At 51.2% G+C, this 19,531-nt stretch overlaps 1 protein-coding gene across 1 annotated transcript; it reads left to right on the top strand.

Moving 5' to 3' along the window:
* Positions 1 to 9,309: 9,309 nt before the first annotated feature.
* ENHO (energy homeostasis associated) lies at positions 9,310 to 18,646 on the top strand. The gene is made up of 2 exons (XM_083703000.1): positions 9,310 to 9,444; positions 16,398 to 18,646. Exon 2 carries the CDS (start codon positions 16,885 to 16,887, stop codon positions 17,068 to 17,070), a length of 186 nt encoding a protein of 61 aa, XP_083559126.1. The 5' UTR covers positions 9,310 to 9,444; positions 16,398 to 16,884; the 3' UTR covers positions 17,071 to 18,646.
* The last annotated feature ends 885 nt before the right edge of the window (positions 18,647 to 19,531 follow it).

The following is a 19,531-nucleotide window of genomic DNA, read 5'->3' as shown; positions in this document are numbered from 1 at the left end:
GTGCACGGGGTGTGGTTTGCCCACAAGGATCCAGAAAGCTTTGCAAACATCGTGGGCTCAGAAATGCCGACCAAAAGTTAGAAAAGTTCAGGATTAGGCTTGGGACAGAGGTCGTCATCTTGGTGCCCTTTGAGGATGTGGAATTAACAGCGCCCACCAGCTGCAGCTCCAAGGGCCAATGGACAAAGATTATGGGAATATTCAAGAACATCTGGTAGCAGCTCCTCTTCCAGACGATGCCAGCAGATTTCAGGCATTTGCAAAAAATTTGCAGCAGCTATATATATATGTATATTTGCATACCGTAAGATTGTCATATTCTTGATTGCTTTTCTTCCTGCAAATGCTGAGGCATCTCCCCAAAGGAAACCAGATTACTTCTCTTTAATCTCCTGTGTACAAGTCTGCCCTGTAATCCTTTTACAGGGAGGAATTAATCCATTATTCATTTGTTTGTTTTGTCTGATTGGGATTTGTAAATCTGCTTTGCAATGCACATCAAGTTCCTAAAGTGAAGAGCAGCGTTCAGAACTGAATTCGTGTATCTCCTGTTTTCCCTAAGCAATCATGGGCCTGATATAAACCCAAGCAGATTCTATTGCATGTTGGCGGTTAAAAGTCTGATTAATGCTCTTGGAGCTGACCTCTCTCAAGAAGGAACAGGTTCCACAAACTCAACAGAACATGCCCTATTAACTTTCAAGGACGGTCCAAAAAGGAAAGCTCTGGAGCAGCAACTGGTTTCTGGTTTTTGGTTATCTGGAAGGTGCAGTGGGGAGTCCCTTGAGGACACGCTGGAATAATAAATTTTATTTATACCCCACCCTCCCCAGCCAAGACGGGCTCAGGGCAGCTAACACCAGGTATAAAAACAACTGATTAAAAGACAACTTAAAAACAAGATTAAAATACAACATTAAAATGCAGCCTCATTTCCGTAGAAACTCAAATCAAAAACTTCTTGGGGATGAAAACGTCAAGTCTTCACCAAGGCCAACTATCCAGACTGGTCCTACATGGGCCAGAAAAAAGGCAGGAAAGTCCCTAAATAGGAGTTCCATCACATGAGGGAAAAAGGAAAGAGGGGGAGGGAATCAAATTGGCTCCAAGCCAAAGGGCAGGCGGAACAACTCTGTCTTCCAGGCCCTGTGGAAAGAAATCAGATCCTGCAAGGCCCTGGTCTCATGAGACACAGCGTTCCACCAGGCCGGGGCCAGTGTTGAAAAGGCCCTGGCTCTGGCTGAGGCTAATCTGACTTCCTTAGGGCCCGGGACCTCGAGGGTGTTGCTCTTTATGGACCTTAAGATGGAGGTGGAAACCTTTAACAGTAAGGACTAGATGCTCGAGATTGCACAGAACAGATTTGTTCCTTTTGTTCATTTAAAAGCATTTATATTCTGCGTAGTACTTTAAGAAATCTCCTGATCGGCAAAGATAAAATGGTCTCCAGGCTATTTCCCACCCTTTCTCACTTTACAGAGGAAGCAGCAGAATACAAGAAGCTAATAGTGAGCTGGAACCCACAATAGCACCCCACAACTTTGTGCCCCTGCTGTTGCAGGCAAAGCAACACCAGGCAAAGTCAGGCTTGCTTTGCAGTGTCTTGTTACATTGGGGCCCCGTTCTCTGAGCTCTCTGGGGCTGATTTGCACCTCTCCACCTTCGGTTCCCGTGCCGGGGTCTCTTGCACTGCTCTCTTAAAAAGAGGGGTGGAACGTGGAATCCAGATGGCAGGCAGAGCGTGCATCTGTCAGAGTCACTAATAGAAAGCAACAGAGCCTGGTGAAATCGCATTAGCTGCTTTCTGCTTGCTGCATATTATTAAACAGCCTGGGAGGAGAGCTCTAGGACCCTTATTCTGGAGTGTGTGTGTGTGTGTGTGTGTGAGAGAGAGAGAGAGAGAGAGAGAGAGAGAGAGAGAGAGAGAAAGAAATTCTCAAATGTTAAACTCCCAGTAGGTTTCCGAGCACAATTCAAAGTGTTGGTGCTGACCTTGAAAGCCCTAAACGGCCTCAGTCCAGGATACCTGAAGGAGCGTCCCCACCCCCATCGTTCAGCCCGGACACTGAGGTCCAGTTCCGAGGGTCTTCTGGCGGTTCCCTTGCTGCGAGAAGCAAAGCTACAGGGAACCAGGCAGAGGGTCTTCTCGGTAGTGGCGCCCGCCCTGTGGAACACCTTCCCATCAGATGTCAAAGAGATAAACAACTACGTGACATTTAGAAGACATCTGAAGGCAGCCCTGTTTAGGGAAGCTTTTAATGTTTAACAGACCACTGTATTTTAATACTTTGTTGGAAGCAGCCCAGGGTGGCTGGGAAGACCCAGCCAGATGGGTGGGGTATTAATAATAAAATATTATCAATTATTATTATTAGAGCCTGTAAGTCTGTAAGCTGTGACCCTCCTTCACACGGTGCATATTTAACCTGCGGAACTCCCTGCCACAGGAGGCAGCAATGGCCACCAAACTGGATGGCTTAAAAAAACGACCAGACCAATTCATGGGGGAGAGGGCCGTCGATGGCTTTTGCGCTCAGATCCAGGTTGCTTCCAGTGAGCTACTGTGAGAACAGGATGCTGCAGTGGATGGGCCATGGGCCTGATCCTGCAGGGATCTTCTTAATGTTCTTACACAGTAATTTCACTATCGGCTAAGCTGCAAGGAAACACAGTTGTCTAAGGCTTCACAGGATGTGCATTCACCAGTGCATGCAGTAAAAGGAAGATGCATGCAACTGCCACACATGGCAATTTACTGGCTTGCCAGCTTCTCCTAGTGTAAAAAGTCCAGGATGTATTTTCCAGCAATCTTACAATATTGTTCAGGTTGGCATACACTCCTGTTGTGCAGGGATTTCATTTTTCAGATGTCAGTTCTAGGATATTCTAGATGTCAATTCTTTGGATTTCCAGTACAGTGGTACCTTGGGTTACAGACACTTCAGGTTACATACACTTCAGGTTACAGACTCCGCTAACCCAGAAATAGTACCTTGGGTTAATAACTTTGCTTCAGGATGAGAACAGAAATTGTGCTCCGGCAGCACAGCGGCAACAGGAGGCCCCATTAGCTAAAGTGATGCTTCCAGTTAAGAACAGTTTCAGGTTAAGAACGGACCTCCGGAACGAATAAAGTACACAACCAGAGGTACCACTGTATAGAATATTGGCGGTGGCTGCACTCTGTCACTATACCTCAGTACATGTAGTTACAAGAGTCTCAGGCTTGGAGTTAGGCAGTATTGCAGAATGTGCAGAGTGGATAAAACCATTTCTTACGGTTGCAAAAAAATAAATAAATCACCAGTGAAACTAAAGAATTTTAAGAAAATTGCAGCAGAAGACAGGCATAATATACAGACCCACACAAACTACTTGTACATGCTGGATGAAGTCACCTATGAAGTAGCTGTTGCAGCTCCAGGCCAGCTATCACTGGTGTCTACAGCAGGAATAATTACCCCATTCTGAAAAATGAAGTCCCTGCACAACAGGAGTGTGTTCCAACCTGAGCTTTTCCTAGTGAGCTATGCCGTCCGTAGGAAATTCATCCCATTTGAAAAAGCCTTAAAGTTCAAGACTCTTAGGCTGGGATGTGCTGCCCGGGGCTGGTGAGAGTTGTACTGAGGAGCACTCGGAGAGTGGCAGGTTGGGACAGGCTCCGTGGGCAGCCTTTTCAAGTTCCCACCCACATTTAACGGCTTTATTAATCTAACTCCACGTCCCGCCCCATTTTCAAAGGCCCCTTGATGAATAAAGATGAAAGCGTGGCGTGGCGTTTCATGATAACAATCTCCCCGCTCTGTTATCAAAATCTTTTAAGGGGAGATCAAGGCTTCTCAGAACGCTCCTACTGAACAATTATGAGTGTTCTTTGCGCCCTTGAAGTTCACTTGAGCTCAAAATGCAAAAAAAGCTGCTGGAATTTTGCTGCAATGGGAAGGCCCTGGAGGGAAGGATCCTGTAGACTGGACAGGCAAACAGCTCACAAAAGGACCACCGTGGGAAGGCAGGGCAGGAGTGTTGCAGAACACAAGAACTGGTTTTATGGGATTGTCAGGCTAGACAGCTGGAATATGTTGTCTTTTTATGTGTGTTTCTTTTACTTGAACCCAAGATCTACCGGAGAGATCCAGCGGCAAAAGCCCTACAGTTAGAACTGAAGGCCAGGGCACCTCAGAGCACATTCTTACCCTAGGGGTTTATTTTCAGTACCAGAACTGAACTAAGTTTGCATTTCTCCCACACAAACATCTTCATACGGTTCATTTCATTTTTCTTCATTTCAGCCGCCCGATTCACTCGGGAATGTTGCTTTGCTCCTGCCATTGTTAAAACAATTTTGAGGTCAGAAATCCTACAGCAGATCAGCCAGAGAACTCCTCACCGGATCCCGATTCAACTTCTGCAGCCCCCAGTGTTAAAAGAGCTTCCTACACAATATGGTACAATTAGTGTGTGGTAATACAATTTAGTACACACCAGTTTTATTAATACAATTTTTAGTACATGGCACAAAAGAAAAAAGGAATGAGGAGGGAAGAGGAAAGCAAGCCCTGGAGCAGCTGCCGCTATTTTTAGCTTCTGAAACAGGGCAGCGTTTAAGGACAAGGAAACAACAGAGTCGTGGAGATGGAAGGAAACTCGCCAGATTCAGCCTGCTGCTGATGCAGGAAATCCATGGCTACAGCATCCCTGCAAAATTCGAAACAAAATAGATGAATACGCAAATGCCGAATTTTGCAGCTGGCATAACGGAGTCAGCTGGAGGCAGGTTAGTCGCAAGCACAAAGGACCTGGCATTGTTTCAGAACTGCCATGTTCCCAGAGCCCTGCCAACACAAGTCAATCTCCTTTTGCCAATGCTGTCCAAATTAGTGACAGTCCACCGAACAGAAATGCCGCCAGCCCTGTCCGTCATGCAGTTTTGGTTCCACCCAGAAGATGGCAGAAGCGACACAATGTCCAGTATTATAGATAGCTTTGCAAAGTTCTCCCCTCCTGGGTTCCACAACAATCCACAAAGGGTTTCAGTAAAAGGTAAAGGGACCCCTAACCTTAGGTCCAGTGGCGGATGACTCTGGGGTTACGGGGCTCATCTTGCTTTATTGGCCAAGGGAGCTGACGTACAGCTTCGCAGTGCACGGAAACACCATTTACCTTCCCGCCGGAGCGGTACCTATTTATCTACTTGCATTGGACATGCTTTCGAACTGCTAGGTTGGCAGGAGCAGGGACCGAGCAACAGGAGCTCACCCCGTCGCGGGGATTCGAACCGCCGACCTTCCGATCGGCAAGCCCTAGGCTCTGTGGTTTAGACCACAGCGCTGCCCGCGTCCCTTAAAGGGGTCAGTAGGAGAAATCATAGGCGGTGTGGGACCCCTCTGGCTCTGAGAGCCAATGGTCAGGCGCAATCTGCATTCTAATGTACACTTTTTTTCCTGGGGAGACGCATACCCTTAAACATTTTGTGAATCTAAGTTTGGGCCCATTGAGGGGCAGTATTTCAACATGAGTAGGAAAATGAGAGTATCCCTAAACTATTTTTTTTAGAAAAAAAGCACTGCAGATATTATTGGCCTGTTCTGATGCAGCAGCTGGGTTTTTCATAAGCTGGATTCTTACTAAACGTTAGGAATCACTGTCTGAGGGCAGGAACCTTTCAACAGTGGAAGCTCTTGGTCTCTCCATCATTGCAGGTTTTTAAAGAGAGGTTGGGTGGCCATCTGCTGGGGATCCTTTAGCTGTTATTCCTGCGTTGCCGGGGGCTGGACTAGATGGCCTCTGGGGGTCCCCCCAACTCTATGATTCTACAAATTAGCTAATGCAGGACAGAGTGTAGAAGTCAAATCTATTAAAGCTGAATGTTCATTCCAGCCAGCAGAAGAATCGAAACAATGTGGGGATTGAAATTGCAAACACATGCGGGAAATACGAAAAAGCCACATGATTTAAGCCTCACTGGCTGCAGAGGCTTCCCCTCTGGCCAATACATTGCCAATACTTTGCCATTTCCACCGATGGCTTTTTATTGGGCTTCTAAATGGAGACTCTCAGCCCGAGTCTCCTGTTGTGGTGATAAATGGGTTATTTTATCTCACGCTGGTTTAATATATATATGGATGTAACTGGATATTTTAAGCGTTCTAGAGGTTTCATTGTTATATGGCTTGTTCGCTTGCAGAAGCCTTGCCGAAAAAGCAGCACAGAAAGCTTTGAAATAAATTTTAAAAAAAAACGTAAAAGCGACACACGTTTCTCTGAAGATGGCAATCAGCACAAGATGACGGTTCTGTCTCTTGTTTCCTCTGTGCGTTCCAGTCCGTGGGATCAAACCTGCCTCTCCTGTTGTTTATGTTTTTTACCCATTTCTTGGTACTGCTGTTTCAATTAAAAAGGCTGCTTCCCATATTATTGGCCCCATCAATCACATGTGCAAATTTGTCATTTATCCTAAATTAGAAAGAAAAAGCAAGCTCCTGGCATCTCTTGAAAGCAGCGACCTGATCCTCTCCTTCCCCAACTCCTCTTACTTTCTCTGGATGTTGACGCACACACAGAGCTGTCCTTAGACAACCTCTACTCCTTCCTCTGGCCTAACTTTCCATGTGCCCCCACCCAGTTCGAGTCCTGGACAGACGAGGCCAGCGTCCCTCGCCCAACCAGTCCGTCCACAGAAAAGGCGACAAGAAGCCGTAAAAACACAGTCACATCTTAAGACCATAAGAAGAGCCCATCTATAGCATTCATTTACTGCAGGGAAGTCCAACAGGTCGATCGCGATCTACTGGTCGATCGTGGGGGGTCCGTGGTAGATCGTGGTCGATGGCCCCCCAAAATAATAAAGCTCAACAACTTTTGCTCCCTAAAAATCCAATGGGTAGATCACTGCCAGTTTTTTGATAGTGGATCACAGTCTCTTGGAAGTTGGACATGTCTGATTTACTGCTTTTAAATCTCACGTCCCATCCCTCACCCCCAAGGAGCTCAAAGGTGGCCTACATAGTTCTCCCCCTCCTCATTTGATTCCCCCACAACATCCCTGTGAAGTAGATTAGGCGAAGAGGTAGTGACAAGGTGACCCACTGAGCTCAAGTGCAGGATTTGAACTCTGGTCTTCCAGGTCCTAGTCTGGCACTCTAACCACTACTCCATTCTGGTTCTAGTTTGGCATCCTGTTCTCACATGGGCCAACCAGCTGCCCCAACTGGAAACCCGCAAGCAGGATCCGGGCAGAAGACCCCTCTCCCTTCCTGCAGTTTCCAGGAACTGGAATTCAGAAGCATGGCTGGCTCCAGTTGTGGAGGCAGAGCAGAGCCCTCCTGGTTAATAATAATAATAATAATAATAATAATAATAATAATTTATACCCCACCCATCTGGCTGAGTTTCCCCAGCCACTCTGGGCAGCTTGCAACAAAATATTAAAATATTAAAATACAGTAATGCATCAAACATTAAAAGCTTCCCTAAACAGGGCTGCCTTCTGATGTCTTCTAAAAGCCTGGTAGTTGTTGTTCTCTTTGACATCTTGTGGCAGGGCGTTTCACAGGGCGGGTGCCACCACCGAAAAGGCCCTCTGCCTGGTTCCCTGTAACCTCACTTCTTGCAGGGAGGGAACTGCCAGAAGGCCCTCGGTGCTGGACCTCAGTGTCTGGGCAGAACGAGGGGGGTGGAGATGCTCCTTCAGATATACTGGACCGAGGCTGTTTAGGCCTGTAGTAAACATTGGAGCCCTCTCTTCTATGAATTTAGCCAATCCTCTTTTAAAGCCATCCAGGTTGGCAGCCATCACTGCCTCCTGTGGCAGCAAGTTCCATAGGTTAACTATGCAGAATGGAACTGTGGGTCCATCTAGTTCAGAATCATCTACTACACGGACTGGCAGTGGGCCTCCAAGGTTTCGGACAGGAGTCCCTCCCAGCCCTATGTAGAGATTCCCCTGGGATGGACCGAGCTACAGCCCCTTCCCTAGCCTTGAGTTTCCAGAATGGCGGTTTCAATGACCCACTACTGTACACAACTTTTAGAAGACATCTGAAGGCAGCTCCGTATAGGGAAGTGTTTAATGTTTGACATTTTATTATGTTTTTAGACGTGCTGGGAGCTGCCCAGAGTGCCTGGGGAAACCCAGCCAGATGGGTGGGGTATAAATATTATCATTATTATATATTCTTCATTCCAGCAAGAATTTTAACCAGCAGTTCGATTCTGCAGCTTTAACTGATTCCCCCTCCCCCACTGTATCCTTCTTGACTGTTTATACACGATTGTACTGAAATGGCATCCAAATCCTTTATATCTAATAAAATAAATGAAAGCTCCCCCTGCCCCAAACACCTGCAGCCTTCTCGTACGTGGCCGACTCTGGGGTTGTGGCGCTCAACTCGCTTTATTGGCCAAGGGAGCCGGCGTACAGTTTCCGGGTCATGTTGCCAGCATGACTAAGCCGCTTCTAGCGAACCAGAGCAGCGCATGGAAACAGTGTTTACCTTCCCGCTGGAGCGGTACCTATTTATCTACTTGCACTTTGACGTGCTTCCGAACCACTAGGTTGGCAGGAGCTGGGACTGAGCAATGGGAGCTCACCCCGTCGCGGGGATTCAAACCGCCGACCTTCTGATCGGCAAGTCCTAGGCTCTGTGGTTTAACCCACAGCGCCACCCACGTCCCATATATATATACACACACACACACACACACACAGTATCTTGGGTTAAGTACTTAATTAGTTCCGGAGGTCCGTTCTTAACCTGAAGACCACTTTAGCTAATGGGGCCTCCCACTGCCGCCGTGCCGCAGTAGCCCGATTTCTGTTCTCATCCTGAAGCAAAGTTCTTAACCCGAGGTACTATTTCTGGGTTAGCGGAGTCTGTAACCTGAAGCGTCTGTAACCTGAGGTACCACTGTATATATATATCCACATATCGTATTATATCACGGTTTCAAGCATCTCTCTCCCTTTCCCCCTTCACTTTATTTTCCGATAAAAAATGAAGAAGCCACTCTGCACATGCTCAAGGGCGCCCGTGTTTTTAGCTCGGGGAGCGGCGACCAGGAGACCCGCTCCAGCCACCTGAGGGGCTCTTCTGCGCGCTTTCCTCCTCCAAACGCCGCCGCGCGAACCCTCCCGCGGTTCGCCTCCGTCCCGCGATCCCGTCCGGCCGCGCGGACTCCGCCTCCCCGCGCCCAGCTGCTGCTGCTGCTCACGTGCGGCGAGGCCGAGGGGGCGCGGCCTGGGAGGGCCAATGGGCTCCCCGCCAGCGTGAGCGCAGCCAATGGCGGGGCGGGGGCGGGGCCTCCTGCAGCCCTCCCGGCCCGCGGAGGAGAGCGCGAGGCAGGCGGGGGCCGGAGTCCGCGGACGGACGGCGGGAAGGAAGGAGGGGAGGAGGGCCGGCCAGCCAGCCAGCCAACCTCGTATCCGCGGGGACTGCTCTCTGCCCGGTGAGTGCCCGGGGGTGAATGGAGGCGGCGAGAGCGCCTCTGAGCGCGTGCAGAGCGCCCCGAGAGGGAGGGCGGCGGGGCTTCCTCGCGAGGAAGCGGATCGGGGCGCCGCGGGTTCCGAGTCGGGGAAAGCGGGGTGGCCCCCATCCGAGGGATCGGGGCCAGAGGCAGCTCGCGGATCCGCCTTTCTCCCTGTCTGCTTTTGCCTTCGCGGGTCGACTGCCCCCCCCCCCCGGACCTGGAAGTTGCGCTTCTGTCCGGAGCTGGGACCGCGTCTCGAAGTGCGTTCACACGCACTTTGGACGCGCGTCATTGCCCCGCTTCCCAGGCGATCCAGACCGACGGGCGTGCCCAGAATTCTCCGAGGCGGGAAGGTGCTGCCAAGGTATCGTGTGAACGCGGCCGCTTATGGACCCCATCTTCACGAAGCATCCCTGCTTCTCCCACTAAACGGCCCTCCATCAGTGAGGCAGTTTTTGGCTGAGGCCACTCTGAGCTGGGGGGGGGGGGCGCTCTCCCTTGAGCTGCAAAGCTCTGGCCCTTTTGACTTTGCTCCTGAAAAGGAGGGGCGCTGGCAGCCGGCCCTCCCGGGATCCTTACCTGCCAATTTTCACCTGGCTCTGCACAGGTGAATTCTGAACTTCTTCTTCTGGGCTGGGGGGGGGGCCTCCAGGAATGAAGAAATCCCCCGAGGAAACCCAAGTCAGAAAAAGTGCCCACCTGCTCCATCAGCTCACCTGGCAGTGGTCCCAGGAGGAAGAGGTCTGTCCGTGGGCCCGATCCTTTGGGAGCAAATGCGCTACAGAACATGAGGATCCTAGGGATTTGGCTGGGCAAAGCAAATCGGGGGGGGGGGCACTGCCAGTGAGCTGTGATGGTGCCCGGCCCCTTCCAATGAGAGGGGGAAATAGCAGAATATGTCAAATAGTCTTGCACGGCGGCGGCAATATTCCACTTGGAATTGACAGACAGGGATGTGCTGGTCCTTGCTTAGCATGTTAAAGGTCCTGAGTTCAGTTTCCGGCACGTCCCATTAAACCTCTACAAAATCTATGGCAGCCTTCCTCAACTTCGGCCCTCCAGATGTTTTGAGAACTACAATTCCCATCATCCCTGACCACTGGTCCTACTAGCTAAGGATCATGGGAGCTGTAGGCCAGAAACATCTGGAGGGCCGAGTTTGAGGAAGCCTGATCTATGGCCAAGTCATCTTTTTATTAGGCCAGCCGAACTGTACAAATTAGTGTTTTTTTGCTTTCGTCTCATGGCCCAACCTGGCTCCCTTTGCACGTCCTACATTGGACTGAGCATTTGGGAATCAGCTGTCCATCAGAAGATACCCAGTTTCCCCAGCCTGGTACTCTCCAGATGTTTCGGACTACAACTCCCATCAGCAGGTGTGGGATTTGTAGTACCTCAGCATCGGGGAGCCAAAGGGTCCCCCACACCTGCAGAAGGTAGAATCATGGAAGTCTGGGTTTGTGTCACGCAGGTGTGAGACCCCCATTCAATCTGGAAGTCCGGGAAAGTTGGGAAAGTTTGGGATATAGATGGGTCCACAGATTTAATTCTTTATAAGGCAGTCATATCTGTAAAAAATGGGTGTTGTGATCGACCGCACAAAGCTGTTACCCAAATTTTATCCAAATTTCCAAGGTGTTTTGCACTCCGAAGTTTTGCAACAGCACTGAGGAACCTCTCTCGGAAATTGCTGCGGGAATGGCTGGCTGGGGCTCTGGGATTGCAAATACTGAGAATAATTCTGGGTGTTGTTCAAGGCAGGTCCTTGGCCCGTATTCCTCAGCCATGAGTAACCAAAGCCAAGCCTAGTGTACAAAAAATGGGCTAGACCGTCTAAATACAAGCAAAATAAAGTGCTAAAATTAGATATGTGTGTATCTCGAGGGTGATGCAAATAACCCTCATTTGCATAGGGTCCCCCCCCCCCAAGGGAATTATCCAATTCAGAATTTCCTAGGAAAACCCCCGTCTCTGGTCTCGGCACCTGCAGAGGAACAGACTATGCGTGTTGCGGTTCTGCTTTTCAACACAGGGCCCTTGAGGAGTTTCCTGCCTGGTTAAGGCCCTGTCTGCTAGCGTTGTTGCTGCACTTTTGTGCAGAAGGACTTCAGCCAGGCTCTTTTCCTTACTATCGTTTAGCACACCCTACGGCTCCAGGGGATTTTCCAGCCTTCCATTGTTTCAGGTGCCAAAACAGCCCCCCTGAACAGGCATCTCTACCCACAACCGTGCCAGTAAGACCGAAACAACTGCTAGTTCAGGGAACATTTTGACATTCAACTTCCACATGCTCAGGCTTCAAAAAACAATTTTCACGCTTCGGTTTCAATGCCTAACAATCTACAGCTGTTTTTTCTGGGATTGTCTTTGTGGAGGTTTGGGACGAAGACCAGGAAGGGTCTTGGTCCTACTAATTCTTGTTTCTGGATTGAGGTTGAGATGTTCTGGCGTCCGAGACCACACAGTGAGTTTTGCTCCAGAGCTGGACTTCGGAAACAGCTTTCCCTAGTCCTGAGGTCTGTTCCCTTGGACCACAGGAACTGCTTGTACCCTTTGGAAAGCAACAATTGTCTCTTGCGGTAAAGAGCCTCACTTGCTGCCCCTGGCTCCAGGGGGATTATGGAATGGAGGCGAGAAGACTGTGGATCTTGGCCAGCCTGCTCCTCCAATCTTGCCTGTTCTGTTGCAAACACCCGGCTGGGCTCGGATAATGCAATCCAGAAAATGCCCAAATCTTCCCTGGAAACGTTCTAACTGGTGCAGGGCCTCTGGCTTCAGCGAGCTGGTGGCGGGTGTGTTTGTCAGGCTAAGTTTGAGTCTGGAATGAGTGTTTTATTTTAATAGAGAGGGAGGAATGTTTTCCGGAGTGACGGAATCGTTTCTCCAGGCCCAGATTCCCCTGCTCTGCTTTGCAAACTTGGCCCACCTCCTCCTGTTGGAGGAGACGGAAGGAGAAATGTAAGGAAAACCCTGGATCAGGCCAAAGGCCCATCTAGCCCAGCAGCCGGACATGAGAGAGGTCCCACTCTAAACCTTAAATCCCCCAGAAACTGCTATTTCAGAGGTACACAGCCGCTGTGGCTGGACGTATTGCTCAGCCATCACAGTTAGTAGCCACTGGAAGTCTTTCCTCCTCTTCCGTAAGTTTGTCTAATCTCCCTTTGCAGCCATCTAAGTTGGCGGAAATTATTATTTCTTGTATGTATTAGGAGGGAGAAAAATGTTTCTCTTTCCACTTTCCCCCACCATGCATACCGTATTTTTTGCTCTATAAGACGCACCAAACCACAAGTCGCACCTAGTTTTTCGAGGAGGAAAACAAGAAAGAAAATATTCTGAATCTCAGAAGCCAGAACAGCAAGAGGGATCGCTGCGCAGTGAAAGCAGCTGTTCTGGCTTCTGGGATAGCTGCGCAGCCTGCATTTGCTCCATAAGACGCACACACATTTCCCCTTACTTTTTAGGAGGGAAAAAGTGAGTCTTATAGAGCAAAAAATACGGTACTTTTGTGCCCCTCCATCATGTTCTCCTTCAGTTTCCTCTTTCCTAAGCTAAAACACTCGCAGCTTTGTCGCGTTCCCTTGTGAGAGTTGTTGTTGTGTGACTCTTGCGTTTCTCCAGGGGTAGTGCTGGATGACCCTTGGGGGTCCCTGTCCCAGCCCCCTGATCACCCGGCTCCTGATTTTCTGCTCCCTTTGGCATCCCTTTTGAAGCTGCCCTCCAAGGCCACTGCAGGAGTTGTTTGGTCTGAAGCCGTCTCTTCTGGAGGTTTCTAAACTGCCCCCTTTCAAGAGAGTCAGGCAAACTGCTCACTTAAGGCATCATCTTCCTAGGTTAGGAGGTGGATGCGAGAGGAAGGCCCTGTGATTTCCATTTGGGTTGGGGTGTGTGTGTGGCTGGGTTCCTTTAAGGTCACCGGCGCTGCAATGATCCCTCGAGACACGAAATGAGGTGGAAGATTCTGTTGCAGTGGCAGCCCTGGGGCTGGAGCAAAGTGTCGGCCGCTCCAAAAAGCAGACTCAGCCACTCGGAAGGGATTCAGCCGCCAAAGATGTGCGGGATCTCCTCTTCGCGGCGAGCCTGGAGACGTGCTTCTACTTATGTAACTGAGGCTGGTGTGCGGTTCTTGCGGACTGAGGCTTCGGGGCACTTCGATGAGAGTCGGGGCCCTCCTCTGTGCTGTGTCCCTGGTGGGGACCAGGGTGAGCTGAGCGCATGATATTGCCCCACAGTGTCCCCAAAAGGGGGAATGGACAGCGTGCCCATGGAATGTTTAATATGCCTTTCCAATGCTTAGCAAGAGTCTCGTGAGCAGCCTGCCTCCATCTGGGGCTGCCCCATTTTGGCAAGGATGTTGTTAGACTACAACTCCCATCATCCCCGAGGGCATTGGCCACACTGACCGGTGGGAGCAGGGAGTCTCAAAGCCCCTGGAGGGCAATAATAATAATAATAATAATAATAATAATAATAATAATAATAATAATTTATTTGTACACCACCCATCTGGCAGGGTTTCCCCAGCCACTCTGGGCGGCTTCCAGCAAAGACCAAAAATACACTAAAATGTCACACATTAAAAACTTCCCTGAACAGGGCTGCCTTCAGATCTCTTCTAAAAGTCTGATAGTTGTTTTTCTCTTTGACATCTGGTGGGAGGACATTCCACAGGGTGGGTGCCACCACTGAGAAGGCCCTCTGCCTGGTTCCCTGTAACTTGGCTTCTCATAGTGAGGGAACCACCAGAAGGCCCTCGGCACTGGATCTCAGTGTCCGGGCAGAATGATGGAGGTGGAGACGCTCCTTCAGGTATATTGGACCGAGGCTGTTTAGGGCTTTAAAGGTCAACACCAACACTTGGAATTGTGCTCGGAAACGTACTGGGAGCCAATGTAGGTCTTTCAAGACCGGTGTTATGTGGTCTCCCAGTCCCCAGTCTAGCTGCCGCATTCTGGATTAGTTTCAGTTTCCGGTTCACCTTCAAAGGTAGCCCCTCGTAGAGCGCATTGCAGTAGTCCAAGTGGGAGATAACAAGGCCCTCCTGGCAGGGACATTCTGCTCTGCTAACTGGATTCAGGGCGCACCTGCATTTGCTCAGAAGCCACCCTTTGTTTTTAATTCACTGTCAGATGCTTAGCCGACCACGCTGAGCTCCATGGAGATGGTCGTAACTTCTTGGAAGTTCGCGATTCCTCAGCTGTTTTGCAAGTTCCTTTGAAACAGAGACGTTCCTGTTCAGTGCCTTGCCTTTGCCGAAAGGAGAGTTTTGTTTGGCGGCAGTGAGGCTTATGTTTCCCACTCTCCTTCCCAGTGCGATGATTCTGCTAAACCCCAGGAGCTCCCAGCTGGAGGGTTTCCTGGGTGCAAGTTTTCCAACCGGCGGGAGGCTGGGAAGGGAGGTAGGCATGGGGTTCAGCGCCTGGCAGAATCTGACCCTGGCTATCTGAAGGAGAACAAAGGCTGCGCTGTCCCTGGCGAATGAATGGCCTCCTCTGAGTAGCCGGGGGTGATATTTCCTAGGAGATGGCTCTGTGTTCTCAGCTATCTGGCAGTTCTGGCCTCGCAGTGCCAGCTGAGGCCCCGGAGGCCTTGACGTGAGCAGCAACGCAGCATCCAGCCCCTTGAAAAGAGGCCGCAACAGCAGCAAGGAGACACCCCCCCCCCCAAGTTACTCCCATGGGTGTTTCAATTGCATAATTCAGTTGGCATTTTTGAGGTTTGATGGATTCCAGGTGTTTGGGGAAAGAGGAAAGGTGAGCTTCCAGTTTGTCTGTCCACTGGGAGCCACTGGGCAGGGGGGAGGCAAGAGTGTGGAAGCAATCAGGGGGTGAAGCTCCTACGCCCGTCCTGACTCGAACTCAGGGCTCTTTTGGGGTTTCAGGCATTCATCCAATGCTGCCCAGAGGCTCTAAGCATTTCCTCCTCAACCATGGGATGTTGTTGTTGTTGTTATTATTATTATTATTATTATTAATACCCCACCCATCTGGCTGGGTTGCCCCAGCCACTTTGAGCAGCTTCCAGCACATATGAAAACATAACATTTCTCTAAGGTAGTCTGTCTTAAAGTTTTTATGTGTTTATATTTCTATCACACTTTTAAACTTAAAATCCATTGTTGTATATTGTTTTAAATGTTCGTTTTGCTATTGGGATTGTAGTTCCATTTGTGTTTCTCAAGCTGGTCTCTGACCGTAATAAATTTCATGTTTCATAACATCAGACATTAAAAACTTCCCAATACAGGGGCTGCCTTCAGATGTCTTCTGAAAGTTGTGTTGTTCTTTAGCTCCTTGACATCTGATGGGAGGGCATTCCGCAGGGATTTGCCCAAAGTTAACAAGCTGCGAATGGCCCACATTTTGGCCTTGTACAAATCCTTGGAGAAGGGAGATGTTGTGGAGAAAGGGCAGCAGGACCCCAGAGCCGCCTGGGGGCCATGGGAGGAAGTAGAGGGCTTAAATGTGGCGGGAGACAAAGAGGGTTGAGGGAGACTGCTTAGAGCAGTGTTTCTCAACCTGTGGGTCCCCAGATGTTGTTGGACTACAACTCCCATCATTCCTAGCCAGCATGGCCAGTGGTCAGGGATGATGGGAGTTGTAATCCAACAACATCTGAGGACCCACAGGTTGAGAACCGCTGGCTTAGAGGGGGTGGGGGGGTTTTCAAGGGGGGAGGCAAGGAAGACATGCATCTGAGGGAGGTGTGTTTGGGGCAAGGAGGCAGCAGGCGTGTGAGATCCCAGAGGGGCAGGTGAGAATGTGCAAAGCTGTTCTGGGTTCTGCGTGAGACTTGGGAGGTGAGATTTTTGTCAAATGCAGCTTCTCTGACATGGTGTGGGAAAATCTGCGCCTGCCACCTGGGATCAGTGTTGGTATGGAAGAAGCTCTATCCTTTCCTAATGATTGCATGGGCCTTTTCTGTTCTTGCAGGGATGCACTTTCACCCCAGAAGACTGGTGAGGGCACAGAAGCAGCCGTGACCTCCTTTGGCCCTTCTCTCTGCCTCGGGGACCTCGTCTTGAGCACCGCCATCAAACAGGACCTTTGGAGTTTGGGACAGCGTCTGCAGAATCCGCCCAACAGGGAGAGCGACTTGCCGCCGTTTTGCAGGATGACCTCGGCGGATTCGAAGCCAGCCTCGTCGCGCAAAGAGGAGCGGCATGTGGCGTGTTAATGGCGCTCGCTTAGAAAGTGGGGCTGCGGTTTTTCCACCAGGGGCGAAGCCATGTGGGCCTCTGGCAGCCCAGCCCTGGGGTAGCAAGGAGCGTTTCATGTTTCAAGGGAGGGAGAAGGAGAGAAGCGGAAGCAACGGCGCAGACCCGTCTTTGGAGAGAGCCTGTTGGCCGCGTATGCAGCGGCAAGACCTGCCTCTCTTAGCTGTGCCCTGAGTGCCACCACCGCACCCCGGGGACCCAGGATGGGGGCAGGCCTCTCCACCGGGGCAGTCATCGCTATTGTCTTCAACTGCGTCATCGCTTTCCTCATCCTCATCCTCTTCCTGATCCTCTGCAAGGCCTGCCGGACGCCATCTTGCCCCGACCAGAGCCCTTCTTCTGAGACGGACGACAGGGGAAACGAGGAGAAGTACCTGCTGCATCCATGACTCTGTCTGTCCGGCAAAAGCCCCCGGAACGGGGATTTCAGCCTCCCCTGTCTAGAACCCAGTTCGGTCCAAAGTTCCTGAGAGAACCGTGGCCTCATCGCTGGGCAGCTTAGGGACACGGGGTGCTGGCTGCGGCAGCTCTGTTGCCTTCGAGACACAAGGGCAGGGGTCTTTGGGCCATGGAGGAAGGAGGCCTTCGCGGGAGCCCAGAGAAGGCTAAGTGGCGTTCGCAGCTGAGGCGCAGCAGATGGAGGAACAAGCTGGGCTTGGTTCCACCATATTATTCAGGATTGCTGTGCGGGGGACTTGCCTGCGCCGAACTCGGAGGCTGGCCCTGTCAAGATGGCGGCCGGCGTGGCAGAACAAACACAGCTTTGCCCGGGATCTTCCGGAACGTTCTGCCCCGCCAGCCAGGTTTCAGTAAAACCTTGGATGGTTCAGGGTCCCCTTGAGGGAGATTCCTGTTTTCCTCTTGTGGAGGGGCTTCGCCTCCGTCTCTTCGGGGGCCTCGCGGCAGCCGAGCAGCGGAAGGAGAGCAACCCAGCCATGTTCACAGATTAGTGCCTTTTTGGAAGCCGTCTCCCGCGGGCCGCTGGGCAGAGACAAAGTGTGTGGGTTTGGGGGGCAGGGCGGAAGAGACCCCCTTCTCCGATGGATGAGCTGGGCTCCCTCTTTCCAGCAGCTGGTGTCGAAACCTGAGGGGGCAGACAAACCAGCTGGGCGCTTGCGGGCTTTGGCCAACTGGGGTACCGTTGGACGAGAGTCCAGTCCTGGGTCAAGTAGTTTCTTTCCTGCCCACTCTCCAGAGCTTGCGCCCCCCATCTCAGTGATGGAAGTAGGGATCTAGGCCCCAAGGGAGACAGGTTGGGCTTATGACAAGTGTGCAGGGTTTGGGTAAAGGCTGGTACCACAAATGGCAGTACTGGTAGAAGTGGCGGAAGGGGGCTGGGTTGAGAACATAGATGGATCATGATGAAGTGCCTCTTGGGAACTGACCTGCCTGCTCCCATGGCCACAGGATGAGGGCTTGGATGATCCAGAAACTTTGGGGATCTGCTCAGGCAGGCAGTGTTCTGTTGCACGCCCTCCTGCGTTCGCCCATCTTTGCGGCCGAGTCTCGGGGTCTGTGAGGGCGGCTCCCTCCTCCTCCTCCTCCTCCTCCTCCTGGGGGTCTCAGCCTTTCTCCCCCGTCCCACCTCAGTCACCTTCTCTAAGTGAAGCAATTTCCCAGCAGTCTTGCCCCAAGAGGCAGGAGGAAGGCAGGCGAACTAAGCAGAGTGGGTGTTGGGCCAGAACTGGGGTGGGTCTGGCACCCCAAAGCAGAGCCGTTGCAATAAAGAAGGGGGAGGTGGGAGGTTCATGCCTGGTGCAGCAGGATTCCCAGGGAGTATATGTTTGTATGGTGGGGGTCTCTGGGGGTCTCTCCGCTTCCTTGTGTTGCTAAGAGGCAGAGAGCTGCTTGTTCCCTTCTCATGCTAATGACTCTCCACTGGGCTTAACATGTCCTTTCCTGACTGTGATTTTACTGGAATAATGATAATAAAAAAAACTTGCCTAGTTTCTAGCAGACAGAAAACCTCTTGTGTTCCGCTTCTGTTTCCTGTCTCCAAAGGAACCTGCTGGGCTTCCAGGGAGGGGGAGGGTGAAGGGGCTGTGCACCCCTGAAAAGTGCTCAGCCCCCTTTCGGAGAGAGAGAGGCCAGAGTTGCGTGGGTTTGATGAAGGCAGCTGCGAGGCAACCGGCTTGGCTTCCTCATCCTGGCCGTGAGGACAGCGCCGCTTGGCTTTCTACCTCAGCCCTTCATCACGCAGGGGCTTAATTGCACCAGACAGTTCTGTGTCAGCGCCTGGCAGCGAGGGAGCAAAGGTCCTTTGCTCTGGCCTGGGGTGGGCATGGAGGCATGCACAACAGGAGGAGCGATGGTTAGACTGGAAGCACGCAGTTTTATTGAAATCACGTCTGTACCAGAATGGACAGGCTGAAGCTGGTGCTCATAGAGCGTCTCAACTTTCCTCCCTTGTTGAAAGCAGGCCTGGGAGAGGAAGATTATAATTGACACGGGGGCAAAGGGTTAAAAAATACTCCCACTCCCCCAGTGCTATGGGTCCCAATTTGGCTTGGGGGGCCGTGGGGGGTGGGCACATGCCATTTTGCAAAGATCAGCTAAAAGGTAAAGGGACCCCTGACCATTAGATCCAGTCGTGGCTGACTCTGGGGTTGCGGCGCTCATCTCACTTTACTGGCTGAGGGAGCCGGCGTACAGCTTCCAGGTCAGCATGACTAAGCCGCTTCTGGAGAACCAGAGCAGCGCACGGAAACGCCGTTTACCTTCCCGCTGGAGCGGTACCTATTTATCTACTTGCACTTTGACGTGCTTTCGAACCGCTAGATGGGCAGGAGCAGGGACTGAGCAACGGGAGCTCACTCCGTTGCGGGGATTCGAACCGCCGACCTTCTGATC

Source organism: Podarcis gaigeae, assembly GCF_964106915.1.
Source record: "Podarcis gaigeae genome assembly, chromosome: 11".
Taxonomy (NCBI): domain Eukaryota; kingdom Metazoa; phylum Chordata; class Lepidosauria; order Squamata; family Lacertidae; genus Podarcis; species Podarcis gaigeae.
The sequence above is the reverse complement of the archived record's forward strand: the minus strand, read 5'-3'. Positions and strand labels throughout refer to the sequence as shown.

Bases quoted from the DNA above. Each gene is read 5' to 3' on its own strand.
- ENHO (XM_083703000.1), top strand. From the start codon at position 16,885: ATGGGGGCAGGCCTCTCCACCGGGGCAGTCATCGCTATTGTCTTCAAC.